This window comes from Trichosurus vulpecula, chromosome 7 (genome assembly GCF_011100635.1).
Source record: "Trichosurus vulpecula isolate mTriVul1 chromosome 7, mTriVul1.pri, whole genome shotgun sequence".
Taxonomy (NCBI): Eukaryota; Metazoa; Chordata; class Mammalia; order Diprotodontia; family Phalangeridae; genus Trichosurus; species Trichosurus vulpecula.
Window position 1 is genome coordinate 157,391,651 of NC_050579.1, and position 19,697 is coordinate 157,411,347.

The 19,697-nt window shown below is 39.1% G+C and overlaps 1 protein-coding gene across 6 annotated transcripts in view; it reads left to right on the plus strand.

Annotated features, from left to right (window-relative positions):
* AK9 (adenylate kinase 9) overlaps window positions 1-18,257 on the plus strand; it is a 149,085-nt gene extending 130,828 nt beyond the window's left edge. For 3 of the 6 annotated variants that reach the window (XM_036769282.1, XM_036769277.1, XM_036769278.1), the window contains 6 exons: window positions 5,487-5,683; window positions 6,890-7,059; window positions 8,835-8,933; window positions 9,756-9,858; window positions 13,412-13,526; window positions 17,521-18,257. In XM_036769282.1, the coding sequence (XP_036625177.1) occupies window positions 5,487-5,683; window positions 6,890-7,059; window positions 8,835-8,933; window positions 9,756-9,858; window positions 13,412-13,526; window positions 17,521-17,723 (887 nt within the window). In that variant the 3' untranslated portion in view covers window positions 17,724-18,257. Of the gene's footprint in view, window positions 1-5,486; window positions 5,684-6,889; window positions 7,060-8,834; window positions 8,934-9,755; window positions 9,859-13,411; window positions 13,527-17,520 lie in introns of those variants that run through there. The other 3 variants (XM_036769279.1, XM_036769281.1, XM_036769280.1) reach the window with 3 other exon arrangements.
* Window positions 18,258-19,697: the final 1,440 nt, after the last annotated feature.

Consider the following 19,697-nt stretch of genomic DNA (forward strand, 5'->3'; position numbering starts at 1 on the left):
CCCATTTTGGGGTTTTCCTGGCAAAGATACTAGAGTGGTTTGCCATTTCCCTCTCCGGCTCATTCTACAGATGAGGAAACTGAGGCAAACAAGATTAAGTGACTTGCCTAGGAGCATACAGGCCAGATTTGAACACATGAAGATGTCTTCCTGATTCCAAGCCCAGTGCTCTATCCACTTCACCACCTGGCTTCCCCTCTTTTCCATTAGTCTAGTGTTTGATGAAAAGACAACCCTTCTCTAACCCAAGTCCACATCTTCACCCTCTCCCTTCTTGTGTTATTGTTTTTTTTTTCCCAGAAGACTTCACTGTCATCTTCTTCTCCCTCTCTTTCTATATCTGTCTTCTCTGGCTCCAGCTCTGGCTCTGTCTGTTACATGCAAGGATACACAGACTGACAGACAGACAGACACAGACACATACAAACACACAAACACACACACCTTTACTTTCCCCCATCTACTTGCTCCTCTGCTGCCTACAGATATTCAATTCTTAAAAATTTTCACTAGACCCTACCAGACCTCAAATGTCATTTCATATCACCTTATGTTCCTCCTTCGTTTTTCAGTCAAACTCCTAGGATAAGCTTCTACACTTATTGTCTTCACTTCCTCTCCCCTCACTCATTTCTCAACCCTTTGCAATCTGACTTTGGACCTCATCACCCAACTGAAAGTGCTTTCTTTAAAGTTAACATTGTTGATATACAGGCGATGGGGCATAGAAATCTATCTTGCCCTACAAGAAAGTAAGGGGATGGGGGGAGTGGGGTGGCAGAAGGGAGGGCTGCCTGGGGAATGGGGCAATCAGAATATATGCCATCTTGGAGTGGGGGAAGGGTAGAAATGGGGAGAAAATATGTAATTCAAACTCTTGTGAAAATCAATGCTGAAAACTAAAAATACTAAATAAATAAATAAAATAAAGTTAACATTGTTCTCCTAATTGCCAAATCTGGATGAACTTTTCTTTATCTTCATCCTTCTTCATCCTTTGCAGCCTTTGACTGTTGAGCACTTTCTCCTGCAGGATGTTCTTCCTGATCTGATTGACACTAGTCTCTTCTGAGTCTCCTACCTATCTGAGCACTTCTTTTTTAATCTCCTTTGCTGGATCATCATCCATATCTCATCTCCTGACTACGGGTGTTCCCCAAGGCTCTATCCTCTCAAGCCTCTTTTCTCTCTCTATACTCTCTTACTTGCTTTATCTCTCTACCATCTCTCTAGGTTTAATTATAATAGGTAGGCTAATGATTCATAGATCTATACATTTAGCCCTACTTGTTCTGAGTTCCAATCCTATATCACCAACTGTCAGTTGGACATTTCCAACTATCTCAAATTCAACATGTCCAAACTAGAACTCATTATGTTTCCTCAAAAAACCAAATCTCTTCTGAATTTCACCATTTCTGTCAAGGCATCACCATCTTTCTAACATCCTGGGTTAACTTCCTGTAACAACAATGCTGCTTGCAGCTGCTGTGGAGGTGTAAGGCCAGTAACACCAGCACACAGGAAGGCTGCTAGCACAGGTTCTTTGATCTGCTTTTCTAAGGAAAGCAACTTTAAGGGGTTTACAGTCTCACTTTAATTAAACATACACATATCATTCACTTAGTTCAGGGGGAAAAGTCAGCTCCCTGAACTTCAGAGAAAACACAAACAGAAATTACAAGCAGAAATTATATAAACAGAGCAAATAACACAAATCAGCAGACAGGGCTTCTAACTGTCTGTCCTAGCAATACATACATAGTTACGAGAGAGAGAGAGAGAGAGAGAGAGAGAGAGAGAGAGAGAGAGAGAGAGAAGCACCAAGAAGCACCAGCATCTGGGTTTTCAAAGCCAGGGAGCTCCTTAACAGCTACCCAGAGTCTCATCTGGCCAAACCACATGAAAACTCTTCCAATGAGTGAGCCCATCAAAGCAAAGTGCTAACCTCAGAGAATATATACACTTCTTCAGGGTTATCCCACAGAGGGTATCACAACCATGTGACTCAAACTCATGTGACTTAGGCTTTCTTGTGACTTAAGCAGGTCATCAAAGACTCTTGACTCAGTTGAAAGTATTTAATTGCCTTACTGCTGAGAAGCACTCCAAAAGAAAAAAACAGCAAAAAGTCCCACTTTGCTTGCCATTACACTTCCTTAGCATTATTATTGATTCCTAAATCTGCCTCAACCCACATACCCAGATCATCTGCCAAATTTTATCATTTCAACCTTCACTGTATCTCATATCCATCCACTTCTCTCCATTCATGTAAGTCACCAGCCTAGTCCAGGCTCTCATCACATCTTGTCCAGACCACTGTAGTAGCTAGCTTTTTCATTGTTCTCCCTCCCTCCGGTCCTTACCCTCTCCATTCTTTCTTTCACACAGCTGCCAAAGTAATTTTCCTTAATTGTCTAACTATGTCCCTTCCCCACTAAATAAATCTCCAGCTGCTTATTACCACTTCTAGGAGTAATTAAAATTTCTTTGTTTAGCTTTTAAAAGAGGGTGATTTTGAATAAGGGAAAATCCCAGGCAAGGAGACCAAATAAGAGGCCATTTGCGATAGTCCAGGTGAGAGAGAGGTGATAGTGGCTTGAACTAGAGAGTGACTGTGTGAATGGTGAGGGGAAAGGACAGATGCAAGAGATGTTATGGAAATAGGGGCAACAAAATTTGGAAACTGAGCAGATGTGTGAGATAAAGGAGAATGAGGAATCAAAGATAATACTAAGGTTGCAAGCCCTGATGATTGAAAGGATGGCGGCATCCATAAGGAAGTTCAACAGATTGAGTTTGAGATGTCTGTTTCTACATGCAGTTGGAAACGTCCAGCAGGCAGTTGGTGATTCAGGAAAGATTAGGAGTGGATACACAACTCTGGGAATCATCTGCACAGAGATAATTGAACTCATAGGAACTGCTGAGATCACTTATCACAGTAATATAGAGGGAGACCCTTGGGGGATACCTATGGTTAATGGGAGTGAACTGGTTGATGACCAACAAAGGTGACTGAGGAACAATCAGACAAGTAAGTGTATTGGTAATTAAGGAGGGACTATTTTTTTTTTTACTGTTTTAGAATGCTAAATTAATTAAGTGTCTTTGATTGAGTCTTACCAGGTGCAAAGCCCCAAGCTGGTTAGCAAACTAGTTCCTAGTTTGAGAGAAGGGGGAAGCCCCCAGGGCCCCAAGGGGAGTTGCTAAGACCAGAGCCAAAAGCATGCACCTAAGTTCTTGTGGTTCAGGTGATGTTTGATGACGCCTAAAGACTGTATAAAAAGAGAGAACAGAGTTGTTTGCTTGGGGTTCTGAGCCACAGGAGGAGTGGCTGTGACTCTGGGTCAGCCGTTGTTAAGAGCTCCCCAGCTTGTCAACCCAGATGTTAATGGTTTCTTAGTAACTATGACTGGTCTGGTCTGTTTATATTGTATACGTTTGTAACTTATTTATATTTGCTCTGAAGTTCAGGTTGCTAGCTTTTCCTCCTGAACTAAGTGAGTTTATATGTATATGTTGGATTAAAGTAAGATTGTTAATCCCTTAATGTTGCTTTCCTTAGTAAAGCAGATCAAAAGGACCTGTGCTGGCAGCATTCTTGTTGTTGGGCTGGTATTGATCTTTCACTCCCACAACATCTGCTAGCCAAATTGTTCCATCAGTAAGAGAAAAACCAGTATAGAGTAGTGTCACAAAAACCTAGAGAGGAGTAAGTATCCAGAAGAGAGTGATCAACAGCGTGAAAGGCTGAAGAGAAGTCAAGAAGGACGAGGACTGAAAAAGGATTTGGAATTGACAGATCATTGGTAACTGTGCAAAGAGCAGTCTAAGTTGAGTGATGAAGTCAGAAGTCAGAGCTCAAAGGGTTGTGAAGTGAGAGGGAAGGAAAGTAGTGGCAGTAAGTGTAAACAGCTTTTTCTAGGACTTTGACTAAGAAATGTAGGAGAGAGATAGGAAAATATTTTGAAGCTTTGGCTGGATCTAGCTAGGTCTTCTTAAGAGTAGGTGAGGCTTGGGCAGATTTAGGCAACAAAGAAGGAACAAGGAGCTAGGGAGAGATTAGGGAGGGGAGGAAGTAGGAAAAATACATCAATTCTGGAGTCAGAGGATCTGAGTTAAAATCCTGCCTCTGATGGCTACTATCTGTGTGATCTTGAGCAATTCACTCCCCATCCTTGAGCCTCAGTTTTATCACCTTTAAAGTGAAGGAATTGGACTAGATGACCTCTGAAAGACCTAAATCTATGCTCCTGAATGAATGCTGATATTCTGGGTCACTCTGAGTTTCTCTGGAAATTTAGGAGGGCTAAGCCAAGGATTGAGGACTCAGTTAGGAAGTCCTTTAGCTTAGAACAGAAGTTGGAACCCCAGCCAAGAGGGGTTTATGTTTTATAGCTAGAGTGTAAGGAAAGAAAATCTGGAGGGTTGGGAAACAATTTACAATCAGGGCAGAGGTCCAACTCGATATAGAAACCATCTAATACATACTGAAAGCACATAGTAAACATCCCCGCATGTACAAACACACACACACACACACACACACACACACACACACACCCCTTTGGGAAGAGGAGATGCGTCCTTCAAGACAGAAATCTAGTTGCACCTCATGTAAAACCCAAGCTCGCAGCTTTAGGTATGATAGTAACTAGAAGGTTCAATGTAGATTCCATGCAGGTAGAAGAAAGCTTTGCACTTTGAGGACCTATGTGTACTAAAGAAATTCTCCAGCTGTGTTCCAAGCCTAGTTTTAACTTCCTAAACAATAGCACAAAACTTTACTAATGAACAAGCTTGAATATTGCTTTGATGGCCCTTGCTCAAGCAGTGTGAACTAGTCATTGTCATATATTTGCCACAGATTGTTTTTGTTGTATTTAGTTGTGAAAATAGTGCTCAACTTTTTCAAAGCAAATGGGCATTTCAGAGGTGCCTCCCATATGTCAAATGCACAAAACAGATTTTTCCTCCAAAGTATTACATACAACATTGTCATGAAACTACATAGAAAATATCAAAAACAGAAACTTGTATAAAACTTGCAGATAATTAAAAATTTTCCAGAGAAAATCTGGAAATATTAATAATAGGATGAACCTAAGCATTCCTATCCATGAAATGGCAGTGTCAAAAATTAGTAAGATAGTTTAGGAATAGGGTTTTGATAAATTTTTGCTGATTTATACTTTTCACAATGAATAATTATGCAATAGAGTAATATACTTCTGCATATTTCCATCATTAGCAGCAATATCATCAACATAAAGAAACAGACATGTTTTTAAGTATAACTATTTCAACATGGCTCCCTCAAACACAAATATAACAGAGCCTATTGAGTAGATTTTAGCCCTAAGCCCCAAAACAAATATTATAAAGTGCTTCTGCTCTAATTCTAAATATGCTAATGTTTTTTACATGTGGAAAAAAAATATACAATGTAAAAAAAATTTTAATTAATTCATTAACAACAGGGAAAGCTGCAAGCATTAACAAGCTATGCATCACTCCTCGAGAGCTGATTTCTCGACTGGGAGAATTTGGACAATATTGCCCTGTCAGTTTGGCAGAAAAGGGTGAACTGGTTGACTGCTCTGTAACCAGCTCCCTCGAATTTTCAGCTGAATTCAGAGGACACTATTATAAAATGGCTTCTAAAGTAGAACTGGATGTAAGTATACACCAAACTTAAGATTATGACTTGTGTTTTTCTGTTGTGTACATGTCTGGTTTGTTTTGGGTTTTTGATTTGGTTTTGTTTTTGGTCTTGGGGTATTTAGTGTTTTTTTAAATGCCTGCCTCATTTCTGGTTTATGGTTTATGTGAGTATTTGCTACCTGGTAGGGCTAAGTTCATCATGCCTAGTCCACCATTTGATACCAGATGGCATAGTGAAAAAAAAAACTACTAAACATTCTGCCCTTAATTACTAGCTATATGACCTTGGGCAAGTAACTTAACTCCCCGAGCATCAGTTTCCTCATTTGTAAAATGAGAATAATAATGCTTACATTAGGGGCAGCTAGGTGGCACAGTGAGTAGAGCACTGGCCGTGGAATCAGGAGGACCTGAGTTCAAATCCAACCTCAGACACTTGACATACTTACTAGCTGTGTGACCTTGGGCAAGTCACTTAACCCCAATTGCCCTGCCCCCCAAAAAAGAATAATGCTTACATTATTTACCTAAAAGGACTATTGTAAACAAAATACTTTGCAAATATAGAAACATGAAATACCACTTATTATTTTTTTAATTGACAGAACAAAAGATATGCATTGATAGTCTGAAAGGTATGCCTGAGCTTATTTTTTTACATATAAAGTGAATATATAGATATATCAGTATTCTCGTTATAAGCTTTATCTCTATCTTGTTAGTCATTAGTCATTTAAGTGCTTATTATAGTCATTAAGCATTTATTAAGCTCCTACTGTGTGCTAAGTGCTGAATCTTGCCTATTTAAGTGGCAATCACAGAATGGGAAAGCTGGAAAAATAATCCCCATGACCCCCACCCCGCACCCCCATTTTAAAGATGAGGGAACAATAACCCTGAGAAATTAAAATTACTGGCAAAATAAGTTAATCATAGCAGAGCCATAATCCAGGACTAGGTTCTAGGCTCTAAGTCCACTGTTGTTTCTGCTATTCCATGCTGCCGCCCCATTTAATAGGGGAAGTAGGCAAAGAAGGCTTAAGCAGGGATTAATTGAAGTAGATGCTTCTCAAAGGAAGACTCACTGAGGTACAATGAATGGCTTGTAGCTTTGGGAAAATTAACCCTTTTGGAAACTAAGAGCAGTAACAAAAGAACCTCAGAGAGATGTTTAATTTATTTGGTATTTGTTCTATTTGGTATTTGTCTTTCACTTCAGAAATTCCTGGAAAACCCAGAAATATATGTGGCTCCATTGGCACCTAATCCTCTGCCACCTCCAGAGCTATTACCCAAAAGGCTGACAGCCGCAGAAGTAAAGAACCGATTCCCTAAAAGCGCAGAACTTCAGGGATATTGTCCAATCACTTACCTGGACGGGAAACAGAGGTAAAAATATGAATTGCCCTGGCTACTAAATGATATGTTCACTCGGCACAAAAGGATTCTATATAATAATAAAAACTTTAAACTATTGATCAAAAATTATTTCATTTTTTTAATTAAATTTTTATTTTTTTCTATCCCCCAAAATCAAGCTTTTCTTCTTACTATCTCCTCCCTTTATGCCGATTGAGAAAAAAAGTAAAACAAACCCATTACAAACATGTGTAGTCATGTCCATAAAAATATGTGTGTATGTTTATATATGTGTGTGTGTATGTATATGTGTGTGTGTGCATCTATATCGTCACTTTAAGTCTATCATGTTTCTGTCAGAAGGTGGGAAGCATTTTTCTTCACGAGTCCTCTAGAGTTGTGGTATTGGTCAGAGATATAAAGTATTTCAAAGTTGCTTGTCTTTTCAGTGGTGTTGTTATGGCATAAATTGTTCTCCTGGTTCTGCTTACTTCACTCTGTATCAGTTCATATACATCTCTTCAGGTTTCTCTGAAACTATCCCTTTCATCATATCTTATAGCACAACAGTATTCTATCATATTCATATAACCATCACTTTTTCCATCTATTCCCCAACAAAAAATTTCTAATTGACTATTTGGAGAGAAAAATGTTTGTTTCCAACCTATAAAGTTACATGGGTAGTAAAATAAGATTGACTATACCCTAAAGAAATCAAAGAAAGGAATCTACCCATGTAGATAAAAATACTTAGAGCAACTGTTTTTGTCATGACAATGTACTGGAAACTAAGAAGGTTGGCATCAATTGTACAGTTATGCTGTATGAATGTAATTAAACATCACTGCTTCACAAGAAATAATAAAAAGGATGGTTTCAGAGTAACCTGGGAAAACTTGAAAGAACTGATGGAGAGTGAAGTAAACAGAAATAGAACAATTTATGCAATAAAAACATTGTAAAGACAAACAAGTTTGAAAAATTACATAATGAATAAATTGATAAACTCTGATTAATTCAATGACCAACCACGATTTTGAAGAACTCGTAGTAAAGAATGCTACATACCACCTGACAGAGAGGTGATGGATTCAAAATGCAGAATGAGACCAATGTAGGGATTTGTTTTGGTTGATCATAAGGTTCTTATAATGTTTTGGTTCTTATAACGGTTTTTTTTTTTTTCCCATCAAGGGAATGGGAAGATGAGGAGAGAAAATAAAGGCTTGTTCATTGAGAGATGACTATGTATATGTTATATGTATATTCATTCAGATTAATGAATATATATTATATATACTCATTCAGATTACTTGATGGATCATTGAACACCTATAAATATATGTGTGTGACACATGCATATCTTAAAGTAAACTAAGTCCTGTCAATGCTCCCATGCCCAGCCTTAAAGGGATTGGGCCCATGAATAACCTTTGTACTTCCAGCCTAGGAGAGATAGGGAGACCTAGTCTTTTTAAAATATTATTTTCTAATTAAAATTTTAAAATAAAATAATAGACCCACATCAGTATAGTCAATGAATTAGGCAACAAAGTGGCACAGTGGATAGAGCACTGGCCCTGCATGAGTTTAAATCTGGCCTCAAACACTTATTGTATGACCCAGGGCAAGTCACTTCACCCCATTTGCCTCGGTTCCTCATCTGTAAAATGAGCTAGAGAAGGACATGGCAAATCACTCCAGTATCTCTGCTGAGAAAACCCCAAAGGGGGTCATAAAGAGTTGGACACAACATAACAACCCAACATTATACTCAGAGTCATTCTTTTTCTGCCTGTCAGATATGAAGCCCTAATTCCTGGAAATATTGAATATGCTTTGGAGTATCGTGAGTGTATATACTTTTGTGAGAGTGAAGACAAACTGCAGAAATTCTTGAGGTAAGTTGGTGTGTCAGTAAGGCAAGATTCATGACCTCGAGGATGACCGTGAACATGCCTGTATGGTTCAGAATCGCAAAGTATGAAAAACTCTCTAGGTAGAAGGCAGAAGTATAACATTTATTTAGGCACCAAAGAATCCAATCCCAGAACCAGTAACTCCAGTTCAACATAGCAGTAATCATATTCCAAAACCAATAAGCCCACCTCAAGGTAGCAACAAGGAGATTAAAACACAGTATCACAGCAAAAAGCCAAGTCATCCTGTAACCTTGCCCCACAGTTAGGGCCTTCCCAAACAAACACTCACTAATCCTAACTATTTGCTTGCCTGTGTCCTCTCTCCGCGCAGTCCTCTGGTCTTCAGCTCTCAGGTCTCCACACCCCTCAGCATTCTCTTCAGCAGCAGTGTGGACTCAGAGTTCTTACTCCTCCTGGGGCTGAATTCTGAATTCTTTCTTCTGACTTCTAAACTCTCAGTTCCCAGTTCCCAGTGGCTACCTTCTAGGGCCCGAGGGCTTCACGCCCAGTCAGCAAACGAGCATGGGAAAGATCTTTAATCACTGATTGGTATCACAAAGGTATGGGTAGATCTCTCTTAACTGGCCCCACCTGAGGCCTATTGAATGGGTGGGGAAGATCTTCAATCATATTATCACCATAGTTGATGAATTCTTCACTTTCGTATGTTGCTTTTTCAATCTGTGTGTTTATATGTGCCGGTAAAGGTATAGATAGACTTATGTATGCAGAATATGAGTATGTAGACAAGAGAGGGGGAGAGAAGCTATGCAATTGGCCTTGGACATTTTATATTTGCAGGTTACCAGAGAAATACTGGAATCAGAAACTTCCAAACAAACTTCCTCCTATTAGGGAGCCAATATCACTTACCAGCCTTCCTTTGCCTGGATACCTGGAGCAGGTATATTGTAATTTCTTGCTTTGTTCTGTTTATGTAGATAAAAATCAAGGCAATAGAAACCTGCTGAGTTCCGTTTACTTTTCTTTAACCATCTTTTTCATTTCAGTGAGTCATTCAGATTATTTAATGGATCAATGAATTCATTTGGGTCCTCCTCCCGCTATTATTTGGTGATGTTAATAGAATGAGCATTGGAATTGGACAGCTTAAGTTTGAATCTCAGTTTTTTAACTCCCTGTGTGACTTTAGAAAAATCCCTTCACCTCTCTGGACCAGAGTTTACTGCTATATAAAAAATGGGGGTTCAGTAGGTTAGCAGTTTACCTTTTTTTTTTCTGTATCATGCATCCCTTTGCCTGTTTAGTGAAACCTCTAGACCCTTTCTCAGAGTAATATTTTTAAATGCATTAAATAAAATACATAGTATTACAAAGGAAACCAACTATATTAAAGTACAGTTGTAAAAATATTTTTAAATACCCACTTCACAGACTCCAAGTTAAGAATCTATAGACTAGACTGTGTCTAAGGTCCTTCCAGTTCCTTGATCCTTGAGCTTACATTCCTTTCATATCACAAATAAATTAAGATTTAAATCTTAACTCTGAAATATCTTTAATTTTGTCTCTGAAATCTCAATCCTTGGAAAGCATTAAGTCCAATGGCAAAAGAAATTAAAGACTCACTCCTCAGTATAAAGACTGAAGTTAATCCTTTTTTTTTTTTGTAAGGCAATTGAGGTTAAGTGATTTGCACAGGGTCACATAGCTAATAAGTGTCCAGTGTCTGAGGCTGGATTTGAACTCTGGTCCTCCTGACTCCAGGGCTGATGCTTTGTCCATATCCTTTGTTTCATTAAAGTATTGCCAATTGTGGCAAACTAATGAGACTTTGGTAAGAATAGGATTCAAATGCCCTCCTCAAAGATACCCAAAGGAGGAGAAGTCTAGATAGTGGAATGAGAAGAATCCGTACAGTCTAGATCCCCACTGACCCTTCTCCACAACAATCTAGAAAATGCACCAGATGGAATTCTGACTTGGAAAGCCAAAAAGAAAAAAAAAGTCACAGTGAGTCATTTTTCCAGCCACCCAAGTCTTAAGGAGACAGAAAGTCCTGTTAACACGAGAGACAGGGTCTGGCCAGGAGCAGCCCAGAGCATTCCAGCAACCAAGGACTGATATGGGGCCCAGATAGGGGGCACCAAGGCAAGATGCACCAGGGCAGAAAGGGATGCCAGGGTATCCCTGAACTAGCACTGGGTATAGGAAAGGATATATCTACTTTCTGGGCCATAGTTTCAGGTCACAAATCTAAGGCAGAGAAGAACAGTTTCAAGCATAGGCCCCAGCTGTGTACTGAGGCAGGAACAAGTTCCAGAGACAGAGGCTATGTGTCTCTCATTCCAGGACCACATCAGAGACTCAATCTAGCATTGAACCCCGCCTGTAAGCTTAGAGGAGTCCCAGACCAAAGATGAGCTGGGAGTTCAGTCTTTCTGAACCTGAAAGCCTCCCAGCAGACCAACAGTGACTGAGTCCAGCAACGATGTACTAAAACTCCCAACCAAGCTGACAGACCCAAAATGAGGTCGGGAACTGGATGAGCTCAGACCAGGAAGACAATGAAAAAATCTCACCCGGGATCACACCACTTTTAGGAGCACCGAAAGCTTTCAGACCACCCAGCCTGAGTTGTGAAAGCAGCAGAAGTCCATAAAAAGACAGAAGCTCAGCTCAGACATTCCCCCAAAAGGGTGTAGAGTTCAGCACTAATATAAAGTCAGAAGGCAAGAAGTAGGTTGGAAGAATGAGCAAACAAGCAAACAAAAAAAAATAATACCACCATAAAATTCAATTTTCTTCTATTTTCAGTTCCCAATTCTCTGCTTTTCCCATCACCCATCTATTTAGAAGACAAGAAAAACGAAATCCATTACAAATATGCATAGTCATGCAAAATAAATTTCCCCCTTACCAATGGTCATAAAAAAGGAGGAAGAGAAAGAGGAAGGAAGGAAGAGGAGAGGAAGGAAGGAGAGGAGGAAGGTGAGGGAAAGGAAGGAAAGAAAGAAGAAGGAAGGAAGAAAGAAGGAAAAATGTTTCAACCTGTACTTGAATCCATCAGCTCTCTATCTGGATGTAGATAACATGTTTCATTATGAGTTCTTAGGAATTGTGGTTAGTTATTGGGTTGATCTGAGTTACTTAGTCTTTCTAAGTTGATTATCTTTACAATATGTCTATTAATATATAAGTTGTTCTCCCGGTATTGCTTGTTTCACTTTGCAATTCTTCCCAGGTTCTTTTGAAACCATCCCCTTCATCATTTCTTACACTACAATAGTATTCTATCACATTCATATACCATAATTTGTTCAAACATTCCCCAATTAATGCACATCCCCTCAGTTTCCAAATTTTTGCTGCCACAAAAAGAGTTGCTATGTATATTTTTGTGCATATGAGTCCTTTCCCTCTTTGTTTGATCTCTTTGTGGGGATAGACCTAGCAGGCATTATCTCTGGGTCAAAGGGAATGTTACAGTTTAATAGCTTTTGGGGCATGGTTCCAAATTGCTTTCTTTCTAGAATGGTTGGACCAATTCATAGTTTCACCAACAATTCATTAAAGTACCTATTCTCCCTCCAGCATTTGGCATTTGGCATTTTTTTCATCTTAACCAAATCAATATACTAACCAAACACAGTTCCTAAGGACTCTCTTTTTTCTTTCTTAGTTTCTTCTTTGGAACATGGGTAATAGGGAATTTTTTTTTTGCATGACTATACATCTTTGTAATGAGTCTTGTTTTTCTTGATTTCTCAATAGACAGGAAAACAGGAAGAGAATAGAAGAGAATTCAGAATTGAAAATAAAATAAAATTGAGTTTTAAAAATAAGTAAAAATAAAAGTTGCAAAAAGCAGCTGCCTTTCATCAAACTTAGAAGGTCCTCAAGGGCAGCTCCCTCCACCAATGAAAATGCAGATTAAAAATAAAAATGCTCAAGTAGGGATAATGACTGGACCTGTGATTTCATTGATATGGGGAACTCCCAGATGAGGAAGCCTCCTCTACCAATATAAGGAGGCACATGCTCTGCAATTTGCAGTGTTAGGGAGTTGCCTAGAGCACTCAGAGGTTGTGACTTGCCCAGGGTCACACAACCAGTATATACTAGAGGGGAGACTTGAACTCAGATTTTCCTGCTCTACAGCTAACTCTCCATCACCTATACCAGGCCAATGCTTAATTAAAAATGTTTTATGTCTCTGTCATGATAGCTTATTGGTCTTCCTAATAAGGCTGGTGACCTTGCACAGCCCTCCCTCCCTCAAATCCAAGTCACCTGTGAGTCATGATATCATTCCGATGTCATGGTCCTCTTCAAGAATGAAGGACAAACACAACAACAACCATGACTCCTACACTCTGCAAATGCTATTGGATGTAGTAGAGAATAGGTGTTTTTCTATCCTTTAACCATAAAGATAATAAATAAACTATCTTCAGCTACTGAACGATGTAGCCATCTCTGCTTCCTCTCTACAGGGTGCAGCAACTTCTCTAATTAAAGCCATGAATGAAGTAGGCTGCTTAAAGCCCAAATTTCCCTTCCAAAGTGCAAAAAGATCTGCCTTAGTCTACATAGCATTTCATCTAAAAGGTAAGTATTTGTGTTGGAACCCTCAAAATAAAATAAATTACCTAATGTCAGTGTGTAGTAGAGTATATAAGATTCCCAGAAACATAAAATTTCTAGTCCAACTTCTCCTGGAAAAAGCATTTCCTCCTCCACTCCCACCCCATAACATACCCAATAAGCCGTAGTCTGGGCTCAGCTTGCAGATACCCCAAGAAAAGGAACTCTCTGCCTCCTGCAGCAGCCCAGGCCTCTTGTGGATTATTAGGAAGTTTCTCAAGCCTAAATTTGCCTTTTTGCCATTTCCACCCATTGCTCCTAGTTCTGGTCCCTCTGGGGCGAAACAGATTAAAACTCGTCTCTTCCACATAATTGACCTTCATATTTATTAAGGCAGCTTTCATGGCTGTAAAACTAGTAAGGTGGCAATCTGGAACAGGAACTTGGATCTTCTGGTTTGAGGTCCATGGATTTTTCCATTCCACCAATAATGTTTTGCTGTATCTGAGGCAGCTGCAGATATAGATACAGATGCAGTGGATAGAACACTGGGCCTGGAGTCAGGAAGACCTGAGTTCAAATGAGACCCTGGATACTTACTAGCTGTATGACCCTGACAACTCATTTAATCTCTGTTTGCCTTAGTTTCCTCAGCCTTAAAAGAAGGATAATAATAGCGCCTCCCTCATGGGGTTGTTATGAGGATCAAATGAGATAATACTTAGAAAAAGTGCTTAGCATGACACCAGGCACATAGTAGGTAGTATAGAAATGCTTATTCCCTCCCCTTTCCCTTATCTCTTACTCAATGTTTATATTAAATCCATAACCAAATCTTATTAATTATACTTCTGAGGTGGTAGTCCACTAAAATCCCCAGACCTTTTTTAGGCAAACTGCTGTCTTCCCCCATCTTATACTTATATAATTAGTTTCTCAAACCCAAACATAAGGCATTATGTTTATCCCCATTAAATATCATCTTAGGTGATTCAGGCTGATGGTCTATGTAGCTTGTCAATAGCATTTTGGATTCCGAGCCTATCATTAAATTAGAGCCACTTACTCCAGCAATTGGAATAAGGACTGAGTTTAAGGTAGTATTGATCATTTTCTCCCATTTCAATTCCTTCATTTATAAATTCCTTCAAATGAGTAATTACGTGGCAACCCTATGTCCACATAGGGAGTGGGAAAGGAAATCTACACACAAAACTTGCGTGTCCAAAAGAGATTTATTAAAGGGTATTCTTTATAACCAGCTGGAGATGGAAGTGGAATGTTATAAGCCTCCAAATCTACATCTGGATTGAGGCAATGATATGACAGTTCCCCAGATTGGGGTGGTATGGCAGCTTCAAAAATGGCTTCCCAACTCACCCCTCCCCACTTTTTTTTAAATAAGAAAAATCCCATCTCTCGTGTGTTGTAGATGAGCCCTCCTTTTCAGGGCTTCCAGCATCATGATTGGTAGGGAATAAATTGTTTTCTTCTACCTCCAGCTCTATGCTTTGTGGTCTTCGAGCATAGTCCCTGGTGGAGGAAGAGGAAAATATAAGATTGGAATGTTTCTTGATTTACCCAAGGTTAGCTAACAATGAGAACTTAGAGGACCTTATCTATGATATATGGTGCTATTGGCCATCAGGGCTCAAAGGGAGCCTTTGTGAAATTATAATTGGGAAGAGAGAGGGAGATCTCTGCTGTTTTTAGAGGTAAAAGCAACAAACAAGAAGAAATCAACACAGGATGCAAGCCAATTAATAGGGGTATCAGTCTTCCCAGTGAGTTCAGCCTGTGGCTGTACTTGAATCGTTCTTGTAGATTAGTATTTTTCTTATGAATGTGAATTCATGTTCCATAGGAGACAAGGAATAAATTGTCAATACTCAAAGATACTAACAAGGAAGAAGGGCTCATTTATCAATATAGTTATATCTGAATGTATGTATGCATTTATATAATTCTCTAGCAAGCAATAGTGATTCATTTACATTTCTGAGAGTGAGACGAATGGCACTTAGAGCTACAAAATTCTGAGAAGCAAAGCCATGTAGGCAATGAGAAGGGGGTATGGTACTACAGAGTCCAAACATCATGGAAAGCATTGCAGCAGCTAAAGTTTTGTTCATTCTACCATAGTCATTCACCGCATTACCTTTCCCTCTTCCCTCAGTGCCATCAGCAAATATGATAAGGATGTGATCTCTATCTGCTCTTGTAGGTGACTTATTACAAAGAATTTTAGTTCTGCCTATACTTCCTCTGTACCTTTCTAAGTCAGCTCTCCTAAAACCTAGATTGCATGTTAGACTGTGCCCAGTGTCCTTATCCTTCTCCATCACAAATTGTAAGAAGGGGAAGGAATCACTTCCCCTCAAGGTTTATATCATTTCCATCCCAGCGACCGCATCTTCCCTATTTGGTGAGAATCGGATCCCAGAATAGAATTTCCCCTTGTCAGTTCCTCCAACGTTTGAAGGATGAAATTATCATGAAGGCAAGTTAAAAAGTGGCAAGCTGTTCCTCTTTGGGGACTTTCTGGAAGTCTCAACATCAATTCTTCCTAAATTATAATATCCCCCTATATGGTATCTAACTTAGTGTATCCACCAAGATATACACTTAGGCAGTTTTCTCCTTGCCCTGTCCCTTTTAATCTTAAGCAATTTTGGTTTGATTTGCAAAACACCAAATAAATATATTCTTAATGGCATTTGGTAGGTCTACTCTATTCCCAGCTACCACTTAGCCTATGTTTTAAGCTATCCTATTTTTAAATACCATATCATCAACCAGGTGTTCACCCACCAAGTTGGCTTTTCCCTTCTCCCTCCTTGTCTTCCATGGGCAAGTATGGAAGATAATGCCAACCCCTCCCCCACCCTGTCTTCAATTTCTTACATTGCATCAATTCCTTGGTGCTTTCTAGGTTCTCTCTGCCAGTATCAATTGTTGCCATTTGAATCAACAAAAGTAGTCATCCTTTTTGACAGATCTTGGAAGGTTATTTATCACGCCTCGAATACATGCCCTGGAAAGACAAACTTCTTTGCCATTAATATCAGGTTGACGGATAGCTCTCTCAGCTCCTCATAACAGGGAGAATTGTCTAATAGGTTTTTTTTTTTGGTTGTTGTTGTTTTGGGGAAGAGTCATTATAGAGGCATCATGATTGGGGTGGAGGGAGTAATAAGCATGTATATAGCACCTACTATGTGCCATGCTGAGCACTTTTTACAGATATCTCATTTGATCCTTACCTGTGAGATAGGTGCCATAGTTATTCCCATCTTACAGTTGAGGAAGCTGAGGCAAACAGAAGTTAAGGGACTTGCCTAAGGTTACATACTGATAAATATCTGAAGTCATAACTGAACTCAGATCTTCCTGACTTGAGATCCAGAGCTTTGTCCACTGTGCCAATAGCTGCCTGTATGGAGCAGATCAACCTCCTCTGATGAACCAGAAAGAAAAAAAGTATAAGAGTGAGAACCATTGGTTTGAAGTCAGGAGAGATCTGGATTTGAATTCTACCCTGATACCTATATTTGTGCTTGTGGAACCATTGGCAAGTCACTTTAACTCTCTGCATCTCTATTTCCCCATCTAAAACATAGAGATGATAGGATCTGATTCGCAAGGCATTGTGAATCAAACAAATGAGATAATGCGCATAGTGTTTCTGCAAACCTTAAAGCACTACATAAATAATGCCAACTATTATTATTATTATTAGAAGGCAGATTTAATTAAGATCACTATCGCTGGTATTGTTGATTTTTTCAATCTAATCATAAAAACTATATACTGTCAACTCTCAATTTTTCATGCGAATGGGGACAGAGGAAAGGGTCACCAGTACTTCGATAATCTAAAATAGTGAATAATCTAAGAATTGTTTATATTTGAAATGAATTATATACCTACACATCTCTAACATGAAGCTCTCTTTTCAGTATCTTGCAGCATCAGCTTCACAGCAGATATTGATGGTTTTCGTTTTTCTTCCCTACAGCATTTAATCCTAAAGGTTCTGAATATTCACGGAAAAAATATAAGAAGAAGCTGGAGCAGTTTATAGAAAGATGTGAACTCATCCCTTATTTAGGTTCCAAGATGACCAGAAAATACAAGGAACCTCAATTTAGAGCTATTGACTTTGACCATAAATTACAGACCTTTCTCTCTCTTAAAAATGTGAACCCAGTCACTGGTTAATTTTGTTTGACTATGCACAATGATGTATGATTAGATAAAACTCCTATGGGAAAATCCCCATAATTGAGGATAAGAAAAGAAGATCAAATGCTACCATAATCTCTATTCTCTATTTTTCAAGTTACCTTCTGGGTGCTTCCATCCATCAGAAAGGAATATCTTTCTAAGCATAGGATTTCAGATCAAAGGAAGTATCTCTTTTTGGCTGAGTTTTAGTGTTTTAACAAAAGAATAGTCATATAATAATATTACTTGCCAAAACATGCTTTAGAATGCTATTAAAAGTAACCATGTTTCTTTGCTTTATTAGTTTTTCTTTAAAATAGGTTAACAGAGGAATTGAATAGTCTTTTTGATCATTAGAGAAAGATGCTCATTAAATATAGTATAGATAAATATAGTATAAATAAATAAAAATAGCATAGATGTAAGTAAAATAAGAATGTTAGGGGTATTCTCAATATATGGGATTGTTTTGTAAGCAGAATGGACATAATGCTACCTTAAAACCTTCCCTATCTACATGTAAATAAATATGGGGTCTGTTTTTTTTACAATATAACTGCTTATTTTCTGATTTCTGATGTATATTTTTAAAGTATATTTTATGTAATGTAATTGACACAAAGATTGCAACCTGTTTTAAAAACTGATGAAATTTGAAGAGGAAAGCACTTTATTTGTATGACTAAAGCAGGAAAAAAATCTGAAACCTGAAGAAATTAGGTTGGGGTTAAAAAATGTCAGACTACAGATACTGGCTGTAAGACCCAAGACAAAGCATTTAATGTCTAGGCCTCAGTTCCTTCATTTGTAAGGTGAGGGAAATGGACAAAATTATCTCTTCCATCTCCATGATTTTACTAATTTTAATAGCAATTAGAGACCTGTTGCCAAAGTTAGACAAGGGACCCACAAGTTGGCCAACACTTTTTCAAGGGAGTGATAATAGAACTGGCTGACTGCTAAATTCTGCCTGCATCCCAAACTTAACTCTTTTCCCTAATATCCAAAAGGTACCATAGATTCCTAATACTTGCCATTTGCCTTCTGCATATCACAAAGTCCAAATTGCAACCTCTAATATTCCTCAGGTGGTTGGAAATATCAAATTTGACAAGGACAGTCTTATACATGGGATGATTAGGACAATTATCAACTTATCTTCTATAATCAGTAACTATACTACCTAGAGCAAAGCAATCGATTAAACAATAAGCATTTATTAAAGACCTATCATGTGCCCACTGGCTGACATGAACCATGATCTCAGCACAGCAGCTGGGACTAACTACAAAATATCCGCTCTTATCATTTCCCACCCTTCTGAGTAGGAACTGGCCCCATGTACAACAATCCAAAGCTCCTCCCATCGCACAGAGACTTAGCACCATGCCCCTCCTCAGCAACACAGAGAGTCCTGCCCACCCATAAGAATACCAGCAATTTACCAGTTTAGCCACCCAAGCATGAGTTGGGTATCCAACGACCCTATTTCCCCCTCCCCAGACAAACAGTGACCACTTGGGAAAACCAACAACCTCTTGACAATTAACTTTGAATACACACGCATTCCTACAGCAGCTTGGACTGGGAACCCTGATCAACCTGAAAGGACATTTGTCTCCCCCTCTGGTCACTCAGTACTGGGCAGGCACAGAGATCACCAGTAACTACGCTTTTTGAATTGACACTGACCTTACTCTGATGCCCAGTCTGGCAGCCCTGGGAATTTAGGCTTGGACCCCCAGAGCTCTGGGATGGGACCTGTGCCTAGAGATTGGCATTCCGGGGTGATTATGGTTGCATGCCCCAGGCTGTGTACTAAGTAAGAAGCAAGTTGAGAAGCATGCAGCAGCTATGTGATTCAATCCCCAGGAGTAGAATAGTGTCGCAGTTCCAGCATCCAGCCCAGTCTAAGTCTAAAGCAGAATAACCAAATCAGGAATGCCAGACGAAAGGGGAGTCTGTATT